The following is a 22,441-nucleotide window of genomic DNA, read 5'->3' on the forward strand; positions in this document are numbered from 1 at the left end:
ATCATGCTTACAAAGATTATTACATTTTAGATGGCTATTTGTTCAAAGGAAACAGGTTGTGCATTCCAAGATCAAGCCTAAGAGAATCTCTTATCAAAGAGTTTCATGAAGGAGGAATGGCGGGACACTTTGGCATAGAGAAGACTACTCTTCTTGTGCAAGAGTACTTTCATTGGCCTAGATTGGTTCGTGATGTGGAGTTTATTGTGAAAAGATGCGTGGTTTGTCAAAAGGCCAAGAGTCATAGTCTTCCACAAGGCTATCTTTTTCCCTTACCTATTCCGCAAGCTCCATGGGAAGATGTTAGTCTTGATTTCGTTGTGGGACTTCCTATGACCCAACGAAAGAAAGATTCCATTATGGTTGTTGTGGACCGTTTTTCTAAAATGGCTCATTTTATTTCTTGTCATACAACTTATGATGCTACTCATGTTGCTAACTTGTTCTTCAATGAGATTGTTCGTTTGCATGGTGTACCTAAATCCATGGTGAGTGATCGTGATCCAAAATTTCTAAGTCATTTTTGGCTTACATTATGGAGAAAGATGGGCACGAAATTGAACTTTAGCACTTCAAGTCATCCTCAAACAGATGGTCAAACCGAAGTGACTAATAGAACTTTGGGATCCTTGTTGCGGTCTTTGGCTACTAAACGTCCCAAGCAATGGGAAGAGATGCTTCCTCATGCGGAGTTTGCTTACAACAGAGTGCCTAGCAAGACAACCGGTTTGAGTCCTTTTGAAGTTGTGTATGGATTCAATCCTTGTACTCCTATTGATCTTGCTCCCATTCCCTCACCTAACAAGTTTAGTCATGATGCCGAGGTGCGTGCCAAAGAAATCAAGTCTATGCATGAGCAAGTTCGTTCTCGAATTGAACAAACTAATGCAAAGACTAAAGCCTACTATGACAAGAAGAGAAAGGAGGTCCGTTTTCAACCTGGTGATTTGGTTTGGATTCATCTTCGAAAGGAAAGATTTCCTTCCAAGAGGCGTTCCAAGGTTAGTCCTCGTAGTGATGGTCCATTTGCTATTGTTGAAAAGGTGAATGATAATGCTTACAAAGTTGAGTTGCCCGGAGATTATGGTGTTTCTAGCACCTTTAATGTGGCTGATTTATCACCTTACTATGATGAGTTTGAAGAGTTGCCAAGTTTGAGGGCAAACTCTTTTCAAGAAGGGGGGAATGTTGTAGCCAAGCCTAACAACTTGGTTATGGACATTTCTTTGGTTCAAGACGTAGCATCATGTATTGGTGCTATGCATTCTATCTGTTTCGGGGGTTTTTGTCCCTCGGGAGAGTTACAACACTGAAACTGGATCCAACTGAGGATGCATGTACCTGCAAAGCAAACGGACCGCCGGATGGTCGGTGGTCCGCCTCCGAAGACTAAGTCAGTAAATATTCGGAGATAAAACGTGCGGAAGTAAAGTTATCTGCTTGAATTCCAAGCTCAGGTAAAGTGCTGTGTGTTCCTTGAAAACGACAGCTCTGTGGTAAGTGACGTATTAACTCGTATTGTGTGTCAAAAATTCTCTCTTTTTTCGTGTGTTATCATAAATGACATAATGTCCCTATTTATAGGGTCTTCTTGAAAAGTGTGCCCTCCTAGGGTCTCGTGACCTAGGAGTTAGGTCACGCCGTTTTGCGGCGCCTCGGGATTTGGGCCTTAGAAGGCCGCCATCCCAGGGCCAATACCTGAGTGACACGTGTCACTGTGCCCAAAAGGATTCTGAAGCACCTTTTGGGTGACACGTGTCGCCGACTGAATGGTCCCTGCTGGACCTTCAGTCCACGTAGGACGGAGAAGAGTCCTCCCTCCACGTGTCATCATTCCGTAGGTCCAAATGGCACCTATATAGAGGACACGTGGCACTTTCTGATTGGGCCACTTGGCCGGGTATAAAATACCCAAATCATTTGCCCCTCACAGGGGACACGTGCATTGCACGCGACTCCTGTGACAGGTGTCAGTATCTGAGTGGTCAGATTCAAAAATTACTGGAGGGAAAAATTAGGGTTTTTACCCCCCTATAAATAGTAAGGTTTGACCCCCCTCTTGGATTCACACCTTGGCGAATCTCTGGAGAATCTTGGACTTTTTGACTTAAAGAATCTCAAAATTCCCTAAGCGTTTTTCAAGCATCCGACACTCGGCTACCAGTTCGACTGTTCTTTAGTCAACCAGGCATCTTTCTCCCTTCTTCTAAAGGTAACGCCTGTATTTTCTTTTTACTCTTCATTTTTTCTTTGTTTTCGAAAAAATGGTTCCCCAATTGCATGCGGCACGGCGTAGGATAGTGATCAGCCGGTCACCGGGGACGGCTGAGTCTAGAACTAGCAGTGCCGAATGCTTGGCCAAAGACCCTGCTTTGCGAACTTCTCCGAATCCGACCGTTTCCGTGTCTGTGCAGGACACTATGGCCAGAATCAAAAGAACAGCAAGACAGTGTAGCTCCGATGGAGTTTTCTACCATTCGGATGGGTCGACTGTTTTTTCAGACGGCTCAATAAGGGTGCCTCGAAGTGAGCTGTCGGAACACCCTGACAGCCCTTCCTATCTTCCTCCTAACCCCACTTATTACCATTCGCCCACATCTAGTGGAACTCCCAGTGATGGAATCTTGGGGGAGGCGGATGAAGAATATCAACCCGGGCCTTCTGGACAGGCGCCGGAAGAGAGTCTAGGGGAGGACCCCGCTGGCACCAGTCGGCGGTCCCCTAGCTCTAATGAGAGCTCTGATGACGAGTCGGCCTCGTCATCTTCTTCAGAGAATGCCTCCGTAAAATCAGAGGAGGCTAGGTCAAACATAGATTCTGCCAGAGAGTCCCTGGCAGTGGATAGAGGGGAAAGCTGGGCCGAGCCGAGTGCTTCCAGGCGCTTGGAGAGAGCCCCCTACTATCAGCGTGTTCCGCCAGGCAGGCGGAGTGCCATGGCATCCGGCCTTGCCAATTTTAGGCGCAAGGTCGTCCTAGGCTATGGCTACACTTTGTCGGTCCCTAACGAGGGCGACACCATAACCTGGCCGAGCCTGGCCAGCTATCAAGACAAAGCATTCGGCTGCTATGAAGCGGCCTTCCAGGCTGGCCTCCGCTTCCCTCTCCATCCGGCCGTGGAGAGGATCTTGGACGGATACCAACTAGGTATCTGGCAACTTGTACCCAACTCCTGGATCAATATTCTGGGGTACGTTGCCGCCTGTGAGATGCTGCAGGTGGAAGCGAGCTTTGAAGCATTCGCCCATATGCACTATCTGAGCAGGGCGCCTGCTAGGGGCGGTGAAGGCTGGTACACCTTGACCACTTGCAAGGGGTACATGATGGCTGTTGGCAAAGAGAACAAGTGGAAAGACTGGAGGACTAAGTTTTATATAGTCAAGTCTGCCGACAGCCGCCTGAACCAAAAGTATAACAGGTGGAATAAGGATCCACCTCTCCTAGCAGGCAGGAGCGCATTGCCGCCTATTCCTAGGCGGGCAAAGGAGGAGATCATGGACGCGGGGTTGTTTACCGTGTCCGTGTGGACGAATGATGAGGGGGACAAGGAGGTCACCCCTCAATGCTATCTCCCTTTGTACAAGTGGTTTGAAGAAGGGACATTCTTAGCCGCCTGTGGGCTAAGTTCTGAGATGCCGAGAGGTAGTCGGCCGTCTGTTTTATATGCAAATTACTTCCGCTTTTCAGTACTTGTTTAATGATGCTAATCACTTGTTCATTTTTGCAGATAAAGCAATGGAAAAGCTCTCGGCCACAAGGAAGCCGGCTGTATCTGCTGCTCGATATAGGTCGAACGTTTTAAACAGGGCAGAAGTAACCACCCACACCAAAGTGGATGAACAGAAAACTGGCGGCACCTCCAAGGTAGAAAATTGCTCTTTTATTTCTGACCAATATTAAATTTGCCCGAATGATTTCTAACTTGCGTTTATCTTGTGTTGATGTAGGGTGCGCCTTCCAAATCTCCTTCAAAACCATCCGACACTAAAATCCAAAAGACTAGGGCGGGTGATGTGAGCGCATCCGGCAAGGGCGGCCGGAAGCACGTTGCTCATAAGCCCAAGAAGGGCCCAGACGCCTCTCCTCTCGAAGCTGAAAAGGAGATCAGCAAACCGGATGCCCAGAGGGCATCGAAGGGTGGCTTTAAGCAACCCACCACTGCTGTCGGCTCAGCAGGAGAGAAGAGAAGCCTGGGGAGAGAGGAGGAACAGAAGGACGACGGTAAAATTCATTCGCCCCCCTTGTTCTCCCATATAGATGTACTTTAGTTATTTTCTCTAACTTTCTCTCCTTCTCAGTTCCGGTGCAGAGGCCGACTGTAGTCCAGATGGCCAAGTCCATGCTGAGGGCGGTCGATCCTGACGATAAGGCGTCTGTCAGAGGAGTCGGCACCCTTGACTTGGATGGCATCTTGGGGAACCTCTGCGAGGTATGAGTTAGCTCAAGCAACTTTCTCTTTTTTTTTTTTTTAAGCATTATTCCTTTTTCCACCTGGTTTTAACCATTCGGCTCTTTTGCAGGCCATGCTGCGCGTCCAAGGGCTCAGGCAACCCCTCAAGGAGAAATCCAAAGAGGTAACAGTCGCTAAAGCTCAGGCCGAGTCCGCCCTGGATCGAGCTCAATTTGATATTGCTCAGAATGAGTATCTGACGCTTGATATGATGTATTCGCAGGCGGAAGCCAATATGCAGGTGAAGAAGGACCTGGACTCGGCCCGCCTGCGCATCACTTCCCTTAAGAAAAAGATTACAACTCTTAAGGAGAAGCTCGAGCCTCTTCAAGATGCCAAAGAAGAGGCCGAGAGAGCCAAGCAGAAGGTGGGCCGCCTGGAGCAGCGCCTCAGCAACCAGGAGCATCAGCTGAAGTCCAAGTTTGAGTCCGTGGCTGATCAAGAGAGAGAGGCTCTTGTTAAGCAAATGATGAGCGATTATGAAGCCATCATGCGGGACACTTGGGCGGCTGTACAGCCGGACTCGGACTATCAGATTTGGAAATCCAAATTTGACGAAGTCAGCAAAGCATTCGACGCTCGCCTTATTGAAGAGGCTGAGAATGCTGAGGCCGAGGAAAGTTCTGGGTCCGACTCTTCTGGGGAGTCGTCCTCTGGTGGCGAGGAGGAGGATCAGGCGGAGGAGCCAGAGAAAAAGGAGGAAGAGCAGCCGAAGGACGACAAGCCGGCTGCCACTGAAGAGGCTCTCCCCTGATCACTTAAGCTTTTTATTTTTTCTGTTTCTGTGGCCGAATGGCCAAGTACTTTGTTTTTCCGGCCTGCGTGCCGAGTATTTGTATTTTTACCGACCGAGGGGTCGGGTAATTTGACAATCTTTCTGGCTTTGCCAGGTAACAATCTTAACCAATCGTCTGGTGACGATTGGTCTTTTTTAATTTAAATCCTTCGGCTATTTGGCTGAAGTTATCCATATTGTTGTTGTCCTTTGCATTTTGAATTTTTCATTGCATGTTTTTGGCTAAGTATTATAACCTGTATACCATGCGAATGTTCTTGCCCCTGGACGGATGTCGGGTGGTTTCGATTTCTAAGTCAATCAATCACTATGGTGATTGCCCCAAACCACGCGGCAGACGTCCATCCAGAATTGGCAAACATAAGTGTTCATTCGGCCATTGGCTCGAACTAACTCAAATTTTCAACTTAGCTAATTTGCCAAGGGTAAACCTCCGCTTGTTCTGCCCCATAAGCAAAAACAAGCGCCTCCGGCCATAGGCCTCTTTGAGATAAAATGCTAAGTTTGTAACTTAACCAATTTTCTTTAAAAATAATTGTCCGCCTGTCTTGCCCCATAGGCAAGGATCAGACGTCATCCGGCCAATAGCCTCAATAATTGCTAAGTAGTTAACTTAACTTGTATAAAATATTCCGCCTGTTTTGCCCCTGAGCAATAACAGGCGCATCCGGCTTTATGCCTCAATTAGCCTCTACTCATGAAACAGTGACGACTGCGTTAAATAGAAAATTCAGGTCTTTTAGATTTCACTTTCGATTAAAACAAACGACTGCGAATGCTGCCTTAGCATTCGGTAGGGCCGCTTGATATATTCGTAGAGCAATGTGCCACCCAAATGGGAGATGCTTCTCCTCGACGAATTCGCCCAAATGGACGTCGCCGGTTATCTGACTCATGTTGGAGCAGACGGTCATGCTCATGTTGGAGCAGACTGTGACCCTTTGGTCTCTTTTTGTTTATTAACATCCGGCCATAGGCCTCATCACGTTTTTATCTGGCCTTAGGCCTCTTAAATGATTAAGTAAATATTCATCAAGTGTTGGTGTAAACTTGATGAATTTCGTAGGGACGACTGTTCTAAAACAATCGGCTCCTTCAGAGGGATTGGGGCGTCTGCTGTTGGGACAGACGTTTTCCAGACATATTGGCCGTCTGTATTTGGTACAGGCGGCACTTAAAAAACTTAAATAAAAAGATAAGTTGGGAAATGAAGGCATATTCTATACGTGAGATTTACAAAATTGAGGTCTTTACATTCGTACTTAGAAGTAGTACTTTTTCAAGTTGTCTACATTCCAAGTTCTGGGCAACTGCCTGCCGTCTGGTTCTTCCAGGCGGTAGGTGCCGTCTCTTATCTCCTCATAAATTCGGTAGGGGCCTTCCCAATTTGGGGTTAGCTTTCCCTGTTCATTCGCCCTACCGACTGCCTCCATTTTCCGTAGCACAAAGTCCCCCACTTTGAGAGGACGCTTGTGTACTCTTTTGTTATAAGCCCGAGTCATTCTCAGACGGTATATCTCATGACGCAAGGCAGCATTGCCCCTGCGTTCTGGAAGTGAGTCCAATGCTAGGCGCATGGCCTCCCAATTTGCCTCTTCATCATACAACATGATTCGAAGGGTAGGCTCATAGTGCTCGATGGGCAGAACAGCTTCTGCACCATACGCCATTAGGAACGGGGTTTCTCCCGTTGCCCCTTTAGCAGTCGTTCTGATGGACCAAAGGACGTGTGGTAATTCATCCGCCCAAAGGCCACCAGCCCGCTCAATCTTCTTTTTAATTCCGTGTGAGATTAACTTGTTGAAGGCTTCGACCTGGCCGTTTGCTTGTGGCCGGCCGACTGATGCGAAGAAGCTTGAGACCCCCTGGTCTCCCAGCCAAGTCTTGAGTTGAGGCGTCTCAAATTGAGGACCATTGTCAAAAACCATAGACATGGGCACCCCGAAACGAGTGATTATGTTCCTCCAGATAAAGGAAATGACGTCTTTAGTCTTGATGTTTTTGACTGCCTCAGCCTCTACCCACTTAGTAAAGTAATCCACAGCCACAAATATATAGCGCTTGCCGCCTGGTGCAGTTGTATATGGCCCCAGAATGTCCATGCCCCATTTGGCAAAGGGTATTGGGCTGTGGATGGCCGTCAGGTCTGTAGCCGGACGATGGATGAGCTTGCCAAACTTTTGGCACTTGTCACATTTTTTCACCATTTCCATGGCATCCGACTCCAGAGTCGGCCAAAAGTAAAGCCGCCTGGCCTTGGCCGCGAGGGATCTGCCGCCTATATGGGAGGCGCAGAATCCTGAATGCAACTCTTCGAGAACTTCCTTCCCCTTTTCAGGGGTAACACACTTCAACAGGGGTTTCAAAAAGCCAGCCCTGAAGAGCTCTCCTTGCCGTAACTCGAAGTTAGCTGCTCGTTTTTTTAGAACAGCCGCCTCCCGTGGTGAGTCAGGGAGCGTGCCGTCTGCAAGATAGGTCCGGATGTTGTCCATCCAGGTTGAGCTTCGGTCAAGAATTCCAATGGGGTCTTCCTCTGATATACTTCTTTTTTCCATGACCTCCCAGAAGACTGACCGAGGCGTTTCACAGGAGGCGGATGATGCCAACTTGGACAGAGCATCCGCCTGATTGTTTGAAGACCTGGGCACCTGAGTTAGATGAAATTCTTCAAGTGACCCAACTTCACTCTTGACCGCCTGCAAATACTTTATCATGGCCGGATGAGTGGCCTCGTACGTTCCATTAACCTGGAGTACGACCAGTTGAGAAACAGAGCAGGCGGATACCTTCTTCGCCCCTGCCGCCTTGCAATACCGGATGCCGGCCAGCAGGGCCTCATACTCGGCTTCATTATTAGAGACCTGAAACTTGAACCGTAGTGCGTATTCGTACTTATCTCCTTCAGGAGATTGACAGATAATCCCCGCACCACAGCCGTTCACAGTGGAGCTCCCATCCACATATACTTTCCAGACCTGGTCCGTATTGTCCGGAACAACCGGCCTTGTCATTTCGACAATAAAGTCAGCGAATGCTTGTCCCTTTATTGCCTTCCTTGATTCATAAGTGATTTCTAATCCTTGTATTTCGATTGCCCATTTGAGCATTCGTCCAGAAGACTCCAAGGTTGTGAGTGGCCGTTTGATCGGTTGGTCAGTATAGACCTCTACCGCATGCGCCAAGAAGTAAGGTTTAAGCTTCTTGATGGCCATGTAAAGGGCAAGGCCGACCTTCTCAACCATGGGGTACCGAAGCTCCGCGTTTCTCAAAACATGGCTTATGAAATACACCGGGAGCTGGATGCCGTCTCTTTCAGCTAAGAGGACAGCACTGAGGGCATGATTAGAGACGGCTAAGTACATGAAGAGCTTCTCTTTAGGCAAAGGGCTGACAAGCCTCGGCAAAGAGTGCAGATGAGTTTTTAGCCTTTGAAAGGCCGCCTCTGCATCATCCCCCCCATTCAAAGTTTGTCTTCTTTTTCATTGCCTGGAAAAAGTAGAGACACTTGTCGCCTGAACGGCTAAGGAATCTCCCCAGGGCTGCCAGACAACCTGTTAGTTTTTGCACTTCCTTCACAATACGGGGCGACTGCATGTCGATTACCGCCTGTATTTTCTCAGGGTTGGCCTCTATTCCTCTTTGGTCAATTAAAAATCCGAGAAACTTCCCGGACTCAACACCAAAGACACACTTTTTTGGGTTAAGCATGACCTTGTGCCGCCTGAGTGTGGCGAATGTTTCTCGGAGATCAGCAAGGTGATCCGCCTGCTGTTTGGATTTGACTATCATATCATCAATGTACGCCTCTACATTCCTTCCGATTTGATTAATGAAGACCGTATTAATCATTCGTTGGAAGGTAGCAGGCGCATTCTTCAAACCAAACGGCATCACAGTATAACAGAACAACCCCTGATCAGTGACGAATGCCGTCTTTTCTTGATCTTTTTTCCACAGGGGGATCTGATGGAAACCTGAATAGGCGTCCATGAAACTCATCAGGGCATGTCCGGCTGTTGAGTCGACCAGACTGTCGATCTTAGGCAGTGGATAACTATCCTTTGGACATGCCTTGTTGAGGTCTGTGTAATCAACACACATCCGCCAAGTTCCATTCGGCTTTTTTACTAACACAACGTTAGCCACCCACTCAGGGAAGTTGCACGGCCGAATGAACTTGGCATCTAACAGCTTTTTTACTTCGGCAGCTGCCGCCTGACTTCTTTCTTCGCCGTGGTTTCTTTTCTTTTGCCGGATGGGCTTCTTTATAGGATCCACGGCGAGTTTGTGGACGGCGAGATCCGGGCTGATGCCTGGCATTTCTTCCACTTCAAAGGCAAAGATGTCTTTGAATTCCTTGAGTAGCTGGTGAAGGTTTTCACCCAACTTTGCAAAGGCAATCGTCCCCACCTTAACAGTCCGCTCTGGACGGCTATCATCCAGAGGGATATCAATGTGCTCTCCAGTAGGCTGGGGACGAAGATCATCCGACCTTTCCCCGGTCAGTGATTGCTATTGCTTTTCTTTTTTGACCACCACCAGCTGATCAGTCTTTCTTTTCTTTCCGGCTGGTGGGGCCGACTGTTCTTCCTCGACATCGTCGAGGTCAATCATTTGCTTGCCCCGGCCGGATGCTGCGGCCGCAGGCTTGACGTCCGAGAGATAACACTCTCGAGCCGTCTTTTGGTCCCCATTAAGGGAACCAACTGTTCCATCATCCTTCTCATACTTGAGTAGCATGAGAGCAGGGATGATGACGGCCTTACACTCATTAAGAGTGGGTCGGCCAAAGATGAGGTTGTAAGCCGTGAGCTCTTCAACCACTAGGAGACGGATGGTCATGTGTCGACCGTCTCCCCTGCTTCCCAGGCGGACAGGTAGGTCGATTCGTCCGACTGGGTGCACAAGTCCTCCTCCAAACCCAACTAAGGTGTGGGTGACCTCCATCATGCTATCCGGTTTGTACTTGAGATTGGACAAGCATTTGAGGCTGATGAGGTCAGAGGAACTTCCTGTGTCAATCAGAATTCGGCCAACCAGCTGGTTGGCGACTTTACATTCAATGACAACAGGGTCATCATGCGGCCGACGGACTTTGCCTCTGTCCTGTTCGGTGATGACAACTTTAGGGAAGGTGGATGTGCTAGATGTATCCCCCTCCTCAACAGAATTGACCATCTTTCTTAGATGGTCCTTGGTACCCCGAATGGTCGGGCCACCACCGGCAAATCCGCCTGCTATCGTGGACACCGGTTCTTCATCAGTTTCGGCACTCACAGCAGGCTGGGGAGTCTTTTTCTTGGACTGCCCCGGATTTGCTTTTGAAGTCACTTTGGACTTCACATAGGACTTAAGCTGTCCTTTGTCGGCCAGTCGGTCGAGCTCCCGCTTGAGACTAAAGCAGTCGTTCGTGTCATGGCCAACATCCTCATGGAAATGGCAATGCTTGTTTTTGTTCCTATTTTCAGCGGAACCTTTCATAGCAGTCGGCTTTTCAAGAGTTAGCCGATCCTTAATTTCCAAAAGGATGGAGCAGCAGTCCTTGTGAAATTCGTACCTTGGGACGTACGGTTTCCACTCTTTTTTCTTCTTCTGGGCCGGTTGATCAGAGTTATCAATGGCCCAGACTTGCTTTTTCTTTTTGCTCTCTTCTGGCTTAGGAGCCGGCTGAGCAGACCGAGTCTCTTTCTGCCGGTCGGACTTCTTATGGTCCGACTGCTTATTGGAGGAGCAGAGTTCGGTCGCCTGTATGTAGGCTTCCGCCTCTCGCAAGGCTCCTTGCAGAGTAAAGATTTGTTTGCGGACGAGTTCGTACTTAAAAGTAGACCCGTCCTTCAGACCCTTAAAGAAGTCTGTGAAGGCGACCTCATCAGACAGCCCATGAATCTGGATTCGGACCAGATTGAACCGCCTGACGTAGGATCGCAAACCTTCTCTATCTCCCTGCTGTACATTGCCCAAGTCAAGACTTGTCTTTTTGGCAGGGATGTTCATAGAGAAGTTTGATGCAAACAAGAACGCAAGCGTCTTGAAGCTATTTATGCAGCCAGCCGGCAGGTTGCCAAACCACTGCTGGGCTATGCCCTTCAGGGTGGCTGGAAAGCAACGACACCATGCGGCATCATCCAACCCTTGTAAATACATGAGGTGGGTGTATGCTAGCAGGTGGTCTTCTGGGTTGGAGGTCCCGTCATAGGCTCCAACCAGAATGTTTTTAACTTTGGCCGGCTGTACGGCTTCAGTTATTTCCCTGGAGAAAGCAGAGGGTTGATCTCCAAGGTGTTGCAGCCTAAGCTGCCAGTCCATCGGCTGATAGCCGTATGCCGCCTGTCCTCCATAGAGGGTAGGTTGCATGTAAGGTACAACTGGCGCCTGGTACAATGGCTGTGCCATGTACTGGGCGGACTGAATCACATGTGGCCCAGACTGAACCCTTTGGCTGCTTGCTGGGGTCTCATGTACAGACTGGGAACACCTCACAGAGGTATTCCGAAAGCTATCATGATAAGTCGACGTTGAAGCCGACTCTGATTGCTGGGTTCTCCTCTCCTCAATGTATTGCCGAGCGTCAGAGAACGTTTTTTTGCTACCATCCGGCTGTATGTGCCGGATGGGTTTTCTTGCGCCCATTTCCGGGAAACGGAGCCGATTAAGGTCAAATTGGGGCCTGGCCTTCTCCTTAGGAGCAGGATGAGGAGTCGGCTGACGGTCCCTGACCGACTTCTGTTTGCCAGCTTGGGCTGGCTTCTTGGCCGACTGCTCCTTTCTAGGAGTAGGCGACTTCTTTGAGGCGAGCTGCTTGATTTCACCCCTGAGGCTGCTCAGGAGTGACATTAGCTCATCCCGAGTGACGGGAGTTGATCCTGCCGCCTGAGAAGGATCAACCGGCCGCCCCGAGGGCTTCTTTGGCTGGCCAGCAGTTTTGCTTGGTCCTGCCTGAACATGGGGACGCTCTCGCCGTTCCTTACTGCGGATGCGTTTAGAGATGAGGGATCCATTTGGATCCACATAGGTTTCGACATCAGCGTCGTCACCTGAGTCATGGTCCGTTTGGACCAGTACATCATTTGGAGGCCGAATGGTCTCCGAATTTGGTACAAGCTCTTGTGAAGCCATTTCAGAGGTACTCTCCCCACAGACGGCGCCAAATGTTTCGGGGGTTTTTGTCCCTCGGGAGAGTTACAACACTGAAACTGGATCCAACTGAGGATGCCTGTACCTGCAAAGCAAACGGACCGCCGGATGGTCGGTGGTCCGCCTCCGAAGACTAAGTCAGTAAATATTCGGAGATAAAACGTGCGGAAGTAAAGTTATCTGCTTGAATTCCAAGCTCAGGTAAAGTGTTGTGTGTTCCTTGAAAACGACAGCTCTGTGGTAAGTGACGTATTGTCTCGTATTGTGTGTCAAAAATTCTCTCTCTTTTTTTCGTGTGTGTCATAAATGACGTAATGTCCCTATTTATAGAGAAGAGTGTGCCCTCCTAGGATCTCGTGACCTAGGAGTTAGGTCACGCCGTTTTGCGGCGCCTCGGGATTTGGGCCTTAGAAGGCCGCCATCCCAGGGCCAATACCTGAGTGACACGTGTCACTGTGCCCAAAAGGATTCTGAAGCACCTTTTGGGTGACACGTGTCGCTGACTGAATGGTCCCTGCTGGACCTTCAGTCCACGTAGGACGGAGAAGAGTCCTCCCTCCACGTGTCATCATTCCGTAGGTCCAAATGGCACCTATATAGAGGACACGTGGCACTTTCTGATTGGGCCACTTGGCCGGGTATAAAATACCCAAATCAAAGTTAATATATTCAGCTTCTTGCTAGTTATAATTAAAAATCTTGATCTCTAATTTTAAAGCTTGTATGATATACAAAAGCTTTCAATCGTCTTATCCTTCTCCTTTTACATTTGTTGAGGAGTTGAGGTGAAAATTGAATTGTCGAAGGCAAGGATTCTGATGTCACTACAGGGTCGTCGACGCCGGGGTATGGGTAGGGGAGGGTCGCCGGCACCGGGGAATAGGAGGGAGAAGCTCGCCAGCCGCAGGCAGGGGTTGAGTAGTGAGAGTGGGTATGGGATGAAAGTAAGCATTATAAACCGGACTCATGTGAAACAAACTCACACAAAATTTTCTCCTGAAAAAAAGCTTTTTGAATCAAATGATAGTCAATCATATTCAAACAAAGCTTTTTGAATCAAATAAAAGTAAAATACATTCCAAAAAGCTAATTGAATCAAATGAAAGTGGATCACATTCAAACAAAGCTTTTTTGAATCAAATAAAAGTCAAACAGATTCAAACAATGCTTTTTGAATTGAATGAAAGTCAAATGCTTTTAACAAATCTAATTGAATCAATTGAAAGTTAAACACATTCAAAAAAACCTTTTTCATTCAAATGAAAGTCAAACACTTTCAAAACAAAGCTTTTTAAATCGAATAAAAGTCAAATGCGTTCAATGAAGTTATTTGAATCAAATGAAAGTCAAACACATTCAAACAAAGCATTTTGAAGACAATGAAATGCAAAAAGATTCAAACAAAGCTTTTTTAATCAAATGAAAGTTAAACACATTTAAACAAAGCTTTTTAAATCGAATGAAAGTCAAAATGCATTCAGCAAAACTATTTGAATCAAGTGAAAGTCAAATGTATTCAACGAAGATAATTGAATCAAATGAACGTCAAACACATTCAAACAAAGTTTTTTGAATTAATTGAAAGTCAAACACATTCAAACAAAGATTTTTGAATTGAATGAAAGTCAAATGAATTCAACGATGTTAGTTGAAACAAATGAAACTCATAAACATTAAAGCTTTTTTAATCAAATGAAAGTCAAACACGTAAAAGCTTTTTGAATCGAATGAAAGTCAAAATGCATTCAGTGAAACTATTTGAATCAAATGAAAGTCAAACACATTCAAACAAAGCTTTTTGAATCGAATGTAAGTCAAATGCATTGAAAGAAGCTAATTAAATTAAATGAAAGTTAAACATATTGAAATAAAGCTTTTTAAATCAAATGAAAGTAAAACCTACTTTAACAAAGCTTTTTGAATTCAACGAAGTTAATTTAATCAAATGAAAGTCAAACACATTCAGAAAAAATCTTTTTGAATCAAATGAAAGTCAAACACATTCACATAAAGCTTTTTGAATGGAATAAAAGTCAAATGCATTAAACAAAACTAAATGTCTCAAACACATTCCAACAAAGTTTTTTAAATCAAATGAAAGTCAAACACATAAAAACAAAGCCGTTTGAATCGAATGAAAGTCAAATGCATTCAGTAAGTTAATTAAATCAAATGATAGTCAAACATATTCAAACAAAGCTTTTTGAATCAAATGAATGTGAAATGAATTCAACGAAGCTAATTGAATCAAATGAAAGTCAATTTGGACAACGCATCCGCCTGGTTGTTATCTGACCTGGGCACTTGACTCAAACGAAATTCCTCAAGTGCCCCGACCTCTTCTTTGACTGCCTGAAGGTACTTGATCATAGCCGAATGAGTTGCCTCATATTTTCCTTCATACTGGCTTACGACCAACTGTGAATCAGAGTAGGCGTCAATTTTAGTTGCCTCTGCTTCCTTACACATGCGAATTCCGGCTAGCAGGGCTTCATATTCCGCCTCGTTATTTGAGGCTTGAAACTTAAACCGCGGTGCATATTCAAATCTGTCGCATTCTGGGTTTCATATATAATTCCTCCACCGCAGCCGTTCTTCGTCGAGCTCCCGTGTACATACACCTTCCAAACCTGATCAATGTTATTCGGTTGAACCGGTCGTGTCATTTCAACAATAAAGTCGGCAAACGCCTGACCTTTCACTACCTTTCTGATGTGAATTATTGATCCGAAAATCAACAAAACACAAGGGATATGTTTAAGTCTAATTCTATACAGGAAATCCACCAAGAATTAAACAAAAACTAAGATTAATCAATTAAGAATCCACCTAATTAATCAATCCAAACGAATGTTTTAACTAAAACAAGCAAAACAGCAATTGATCACAATCAACCAAAACTCAAGTATGCAACTTAAGAAATAAATCTGAATATTAATCTCTATGTATATTTATTCGTGTGTTTACAGCCCTATTTATAAGACTTAGTTTACCTAGGAAGATTAGGACAAGTCCCTAATTCAATCCTAATTAAACTAGAATTCTAACTTGCTTGAAGAGCAAGCACCTTGGCGCACAAGCATACACCGAACTGATTTATTTTGCTAACTAACTGATTTTTAAAGCAACTAAATAAATAAATAAAAATTAAAGAACTAAATAAAGATTAAAGATCCTAATGCTTGAACCAAGAAAAACCCTTTCAAGTGAAAGGTAAAAACTTGTAAGCAAAATCTAAGTAAAGAAAATTCAAGAAAGTTTAAGAAAGTGAACTAGACTCCAAGAAAAGCCACTAAGCAAACCGTGGCTTTGCTTTGATATCCAAGAAAGTGTCCATGCAATGCTTGGCTTGAATCAATGTTTAGGGACTAGCTATCTTGATGCATGATAAGCAAATCTTCGAAGTTCTCCATGCTTAGACTTGCATCATCCTCCTCTTCTTCGAAAGAATTTGTCCTCAAATCTCGAAGTTCTTCATCAGGAATATACTTAGCCAAATCGCCAACATTGAATGTAGCACTAACTCCATATTCTCCCGGAAGTTCTAACTTATAAGCATTGTCATTGATCTTCTCAATAATCTTGAAAGGACCTTCACTTCTAGGCATCAACTTATTCTTGCGTTTTCCTGGAAATCTTTCCTTTCTCAAATGTAACCATACCAAGTCTCCAACATTGTAACTTTGTTGCTTTCTATGCTTGTTTGCTCTAGCTTTGTACATGTCATTTACTTTCTCTATTCTTGTTCGAACTTGAGCATGTAATTTCAGCATACTCTTCAACTTAGACTCGGCATCTTTGTGAATTAATTCACCCTTAGGCAATGGAACAAGATCAATTGGAAGTTTCGGATTGACTCCATAAACTACCTCAAAAGGACTATGTTTGGTAGCATATGTAGGTGATCTATTATAAGCAAACTCCGCATGAGCTAACTTGATGTCCCAATCCTTTTGTGTCTTACTCACTAACCCACGCAAAAGCGCACCAAGAGTACGATTAGTAACCTCGGTTTGTCCATCAGTTTGTGGTTGGTAAGATGTACTAAAGAGCAATTTAGTTCCCACAAGCTTCCATAGAGACTTCCAAAAGAAACTCATGAACTTTGTATCTCGATCACTCACAATAGTTTTCGGAATTCCATGCAATCTAACAATCTCTTTGAAGTATAATTCCGCCACTTTCATAGCATCATCCACTTTGTGACAAGGAACAAAATGAGCCATCTTAGAGAACCTATCCACAACAACCATAATAGAGTCTTTCCCCCGTTGTGTTCTTGGCAATCCCACAATAAAATCCATAGAAATATCTTCCCAAGGTGAATCTGGAACAGGTAAAGGAGTATACAAGCCTTGATGAAAAGTAGCCTTCGCTTTTTGACAAGTTGCACACCTAGAAATAACTAGTTGCACATCCGTGAGCATCTTAGGCCAATAGAAGTGTTCTTGTAACATACTCAAGGTCTTTGTAATGCCAAAGTGACCAGCAATTCCTCCCCCATGAGCTTCTCTAACAACTAGCTCTCTAATAGAACACTTAGGAAGACAAAGTCGATTTCCTTTGAAAAGAAAACCATCTTGCAGCAAATAAGAACCCACGGCTCCTTTAGAACACTCTTCAATCAATGTAGCAAAATCATCATCACCTTTGTAGTATTCTTTGATCATTTCAAAACCAAGTAGCTTGCTATTTAGAATTCCAATCAAAGTGTATCTTCTAGATAATGCATCAGCCACAACATTCCATTTCCCTTCTTTGTACCTTGAAGAAAAATTAAATGATTGTAAAAATTCAACCCATGTAGCATGTCTAGGATTGAGCTTTTGTTGTCCATGTATGTACTTCAATGCTTCATGATCAGAATGCAACACAAAGTGATTAGGTCGGAGATAATGACTCCAATAATCTAAAGCTCTAACAATGGCATAGAACTCTTTATCATAAGTAGAATAGTTCAATCGAGCTCCTCCCAATTTCTCACTGAAATATGCAATAGGCCTCTTCTTTTGGAGTAAAACTGCTCCAATTCCAACTCCACTAGCATCGGTTTCAACTTCAAAAGGACTTGAGAAATCTGGTAACGCAAGTATAGGTGCTTCACATAGCTTCTTTTTTACCAACTCAAACGCACTTTGAGCTTCTTTAGTCCATTCGAATTTACCCTTGTCCTTCTTCAAATCAAACATTCGGTCATAGGCGCCACAATACTTGAGAAATTCTTGACAAATCTTCTATAGAACGAAGCTAGACCATGAAAAGACCTTACTTCAATCATATTAGTAGGAATAGGCCAAGTTTTAATAGCCTCTACTTTCGAATGATCAACTGAAACTCCATCCTTTGATACAACATAACCAAGAAAAGTAACACTAGGCACTAAGAAGTAGCATTTTTCAAGCTTAGCATAGAGTTTCTTCTCTCTTAACACTTCAAACACACTTGTTAGATGATTTAGATGATCATGCAAATTTTTAGAGTATATCAGAATATCATCTAAATAAACAACAACAAACTTGCCAAGGAAAGGTTTAAGTACCTCATGCATCAACCTCATGAAAGTGCTAGGTGCATTAGTGAGTCCAAACGGCATCACCAACCATTCATACAACCCTAACTTAGTCTTGAATGCTGTTTTCCACTCATCTCCTTCTCTCATTCGAATTTGATGATAACCACTCATAAGATCAATCTTAGAAAACAACTTTGAACCATGTAGTTCATCAAGTAGATCATCTAATCTTGGAATAGGAAATCGGTATTTGATAGTGATGTTATTCACACTCCTACTATCAATACACATGCGCCAACTCCCATCTTTCTTTGGGACAAGTAAAGTAGGCACGGCACAAGGGCTCATACTTTCCCTCACGTATCCTCTAGTCATAAGCTCTTCAATTTGCCTTTGCATCTCCTTTGTTTCTTCCGGATTACTTCTATAGGCTGCCTTATTAGGTAATGGTGCTCCCGGAATCAAGTCAATTTGATGCTCTATCCCACGAATAGGAGGTAGTCCCGGAGGTAATTCCTTAGGAAAGACATCCTTGAATTCTTCTAAAACAGATTCCAATTCATACGGCCTCTTTGCTTGTTTATTTTGATCAATTCGAATCTCATTAGAAACAAGTATATATACCACATTGTTGCTGCAAATTTCTTTTTCTAATTTCCTCTCACTAATCAAATAAGAAGTCTTCGAATTAGAGGTAACATTAGAAGACTTGTTGCTTATCAAAGGTTTTAAAGCAACCGGTCTCTCTTTTTCTCCTTTTCTCACAACATACACATTAGTCCTTCCATCAAACTTCACAAATCTATCATATTGCCAAGGACGGCCTAATAGTATATGACAAGCATCCATAGGACAAACATCACACAAAACTTTATCATGAAATTTACCAATTGAAAAGGAGATTAAGGCTTGTTTAGTTACCTTAACATCACTCGAATTATTAAGCCAATGAAGCTTATAAGGGCTTGGATGTTCAGTAGTTGGCCACTTCAATTTGTCTACCAAAGTAGTAGATACCACATTAGTGCAACTCCCCGTGTCTATGATCATGTCACACAACCTATCTTCTACCTTGCACCTTGTAAGAAAGATTTTCTCCCTTTGATTGTTTTCCATAGGTACGGTTTTAGAGTGTAGCGCCCTTCTTAGAACCAAACTTTTACCATGAGTCTCGGGATCAATTTCGTCAATATGCCCCTCCTCTTCTTCAAAGTTTTCCTCTTCGTTCATTTCTTCATAGTCACTACCCTGCTCACACTTAGCTTGTTCTTGTTCCCACTCTTGAGCAGTCATTACTCTTTTTTATGGACAATTAGTTGCAATGTGACTAACACTACCACACTTGAAGCACTTCCTATCTTCAACAAGCTTTTTAGGAGCTTCAAATTTTGATTTAGTCTCCTTGTAGTTCGAACTAGAACCACTTTTCTCCAAGCTGTTCTTCTCAAAAGGTTTAGTGAAACCTTTTACAAAGGGCTTAGTGTACGTCCCTTTCTTCCCCTTTATCTGTTTTTCAACTTTCAAAGCTACCTTACAAACATCCTCAAAGGACCAATATTGTTGCAATTCAACTTTTTCAGCAATATTATCATTCAACCCCGAAATAAATCTAGCAATCTTATGCTCAACAATCTCTTCTAAGCCACATAGCATGCATAACTTTTCAAATTCACCAATATAATTCTCAACAGTCATAGAATTTTGTTTAAAAAGTTGCATCTTAAGATAAACATCTTGAATATAATCACTAGGTATGAACCTTTTTTTCATGTGCTTCTTGAGTTGTTCCCAAGTTGAGATTCTTGCACGCCCCTCCTTATGCCTCTTCTTCTTTAGATTATCATACCAAAGACTAGCATAACCGGTCAGTTTTAATTCAGCCAATTTGCATCTTTTCCTTTCATCATACTCCTTGTAATCAAAGAGTGTCTCGGCCCTTCTAATCCACTCAAAGTATTTTTCAGGTTCATTCATACTCCCATTGAATTCGGGAAGATCTAATCTAAGGTTCCTATCATCATCCTTTGGTCGATCTCTCCTCCTAGGCCTTGGTGATTCATCACTTGAGGAATAATTATCTCGTGGCCTCCTTGGGTTCCTCCTTGGTTGTTCTTCCTCACTTGAACCAGAATTAGGGTTAGAATTCCCTTTCCTTGAAGAATCTCCAGCAAGAGTATCAAGCCTTTTTAATATCTCATCCATCCTTGCTGCTAACTCGTCAATTCGCCTGTCTCTTCTAAGATTTTGAGCCTGTTCTAAGGTTAATCCCCTTGGAACTTGTGGAGCCTCCTTGTCACTCATGATTCGTACACAAACCAAGTCAGTTTATGCAAAAATCTTGATTAATCAATTAAGAATCCACCTAATTAATCAATCCAAACGAATGTTTTAACTAAAACAAGCAAAACAGCAATTGATCACAATCAACCAAAACTCAAGTATGCAACTTAAGAAATAAATCTGAATATTAATCTCTATGTATATTTATTCGTGTGTTTACAGCCCTATTTATAAGACTTAGTTTACCTAGGAAGATTAGGACAAGTCCCTAATTCAATCCTAATTAAACTAGAATTCTAACTTGCTTGAAGAGCAAGCACCTTGGCGCACAAGCATACACCAAACTGAATTATTTTGCTAACTAACTGATTTTTAAAGCAACTAAATAAATAAATAAAAATTAAAGAACTAAATAAAGATTAAAGATCCTAATGCTTGAACCAAGAAAAACCCTTTCAAGTGAAAGGTAAAAACTTGTAAGCAAAATCTAAGTAAAGAAAATTCAAGAAAGTTCAAGAAAGTGAACTAGACTCCAAGAAAAGCCACTAAGCAAATTGTGGCTTTGCTTTGATATCAAAGAAAGTGTCCATGCAATGCTTGGCTTGAATCAATGTTTAGGGACAAGCTATCTTGATGCATGATAAGCAAATCTTCGAAGTTCTCCATGCTTAGACTTGCATCACTTTCTAGGTTCAAAAGTGATTTCAAGACTTTGCATTTCAATAGCCCATTTCAACATTCTGTCGGATGACTCCAAGGTAGACATTGGTCGCTTGAGGGGCTGATTGATGTAAATTACAACCGGATGAGCTTGAAAGTACGGCTTCAATTTCTTGAATGCCATATATAGAGGAAGGCCAAATTTTTAAACCATGGGGTACCGGAGTTCAGCATTTTTTAGCACATGGCTAATGAAATAGACCAGGAGCTGGATGCCGTCTCTCTCAGCAAGGAGAACAGCACCGAGAGCATGATCTGAGACGCCTAAGTACATGTATAACGTGTCTTTGGGCAGAGGGCTAACAAGCCTTGGCAAAGAGTGCAAGTGCTCTTTCAGCTTTTGAAAGGCCGCATCAACATCATCCCCCCATTCAAATATGGTCTTCTTTCTGATTGCTTGGAAGAAGTAAAGGCATTTGTCACCTAACTGGCTGAGGAACCTCCCCAAAGCCGCCAGGCAACCGGTTAGTCTTTGTGCTTCCTTGACAGTGCGGGGTGACTTCATGTCAATTACCGTCTGTATCTTTTCGGGGTTAGCCTCTATCCCCCTCTGATCAATCAGGAACCCGAGAAACTTCCCAGACTCAACACCAAAGACGCATTTCTTAGGGTTTAACATAACCTTATGTCGCCTGAGTGTGGTGAAGGTTTCTTTGAGATCAGCAAGGTGATCCGCCTGCTGCTTTGATTTGACTATCATGTCATCAATGTACGCCTCCACATTCCTCCCAATTTGATTAATGAAGACCGTATTAATCATCCGTTGGAATGTAGCCGGCGCATTTTTCAAGCCAAACAACATCACAGTGTAACAGAATAACCCCTGATAAGTGACGAAGGCCGTCTTCTCTTGATCTTTTTTCCACAGGGGTATCTAATGGAAGCCGGAGTAGGCATCCATGAAACTCATCAAGGCATGCCTGGCTGTCGAATCGACCAAACTGTCAATCTTTGGAAGTGGTTAATTGCCCTTAGGACATGCCTTGTTGAGGTCTGTGTAATCAACACACATACGCCAGGTACCATTCCGCTTCTTTACAAGCTCAACATTCGCCACCCAGTCGGGAAAATTAAATGGCCGAATGAACCCAGCGTCCAACAACTTTTTTACTTCGGCAGCTGCCGCTTGACTTCTCTTCTCACCGTGATTTCTTTTCTTTTGCCGGATGGGCTTCTTTTTAGGATCCACGGCGAGTTTGTGGACAGCAAGATCCGGGCTAACGCCTGGCATCTCCTCCACTTCAAAGGCAAAAATGTCTTTGAATTCTTTCAGCATAAGGTGCAGATCTGCACCCAATTTAGCATGAGCAGCCGTCCCAACCTTAACAGTACGCTCTAGACGGCTGTCGTCCAGAGGTATATTAATATGGTCTCCAGCTAGGTGGGGACGGAGCTCAGCTGACCGCTCCCCGGTCAGTGATTGCTATTTTTTCTCTTTCTTCACCTCCACCAGCAACAGGGCCTTTCTTTTCTTTCCGACTGCTAATGGGGCTGGGGCTGGGTCAGCATCCTTGATAGTGTCAAGGTCTATTGATTATGGGCCTTGGTCGCC

At 44.2% G+C, this 22,441-nt stretch overlaps 1 protein-coding gene across 1 annotated transcript in view; it reads right to left on the reverse strand.

The window, feature by feature from the left end:
- Nucleotides 1-22,441, reverse strand: part of LOC145625030 (uncharacterized) — a 55,011-nt gene that overhangs the window by 27,480 nt on the left and 5,090 nt on the right. The window contains exon 2 of the mRNA XM_081678112.1: nucleotides 16,342-17,454. Coding sequence (XP_081534238.1) covers nucleotides 16,342-17,454 — 1,113 coding nt within the window. The remainder of the gene's footprint in view (nucleotides 1-16,341; nucleotides 17,455-22,441) is intronic.

This window comes from Chenopodium album, chromosome 3 (assembly GCF_948465745.1).
Source record: "Chenopodium album chromosome 3, dcCheAlbu1.1, whole genome shotgun sequence".
NCBI classification, from domain to species: Eukaryota; Viridiplantae; Streptophyta; class Magnoliopsida; order Caryophyllales; family Amaranthaceae; genus Chenopodium; species Chenopodium album.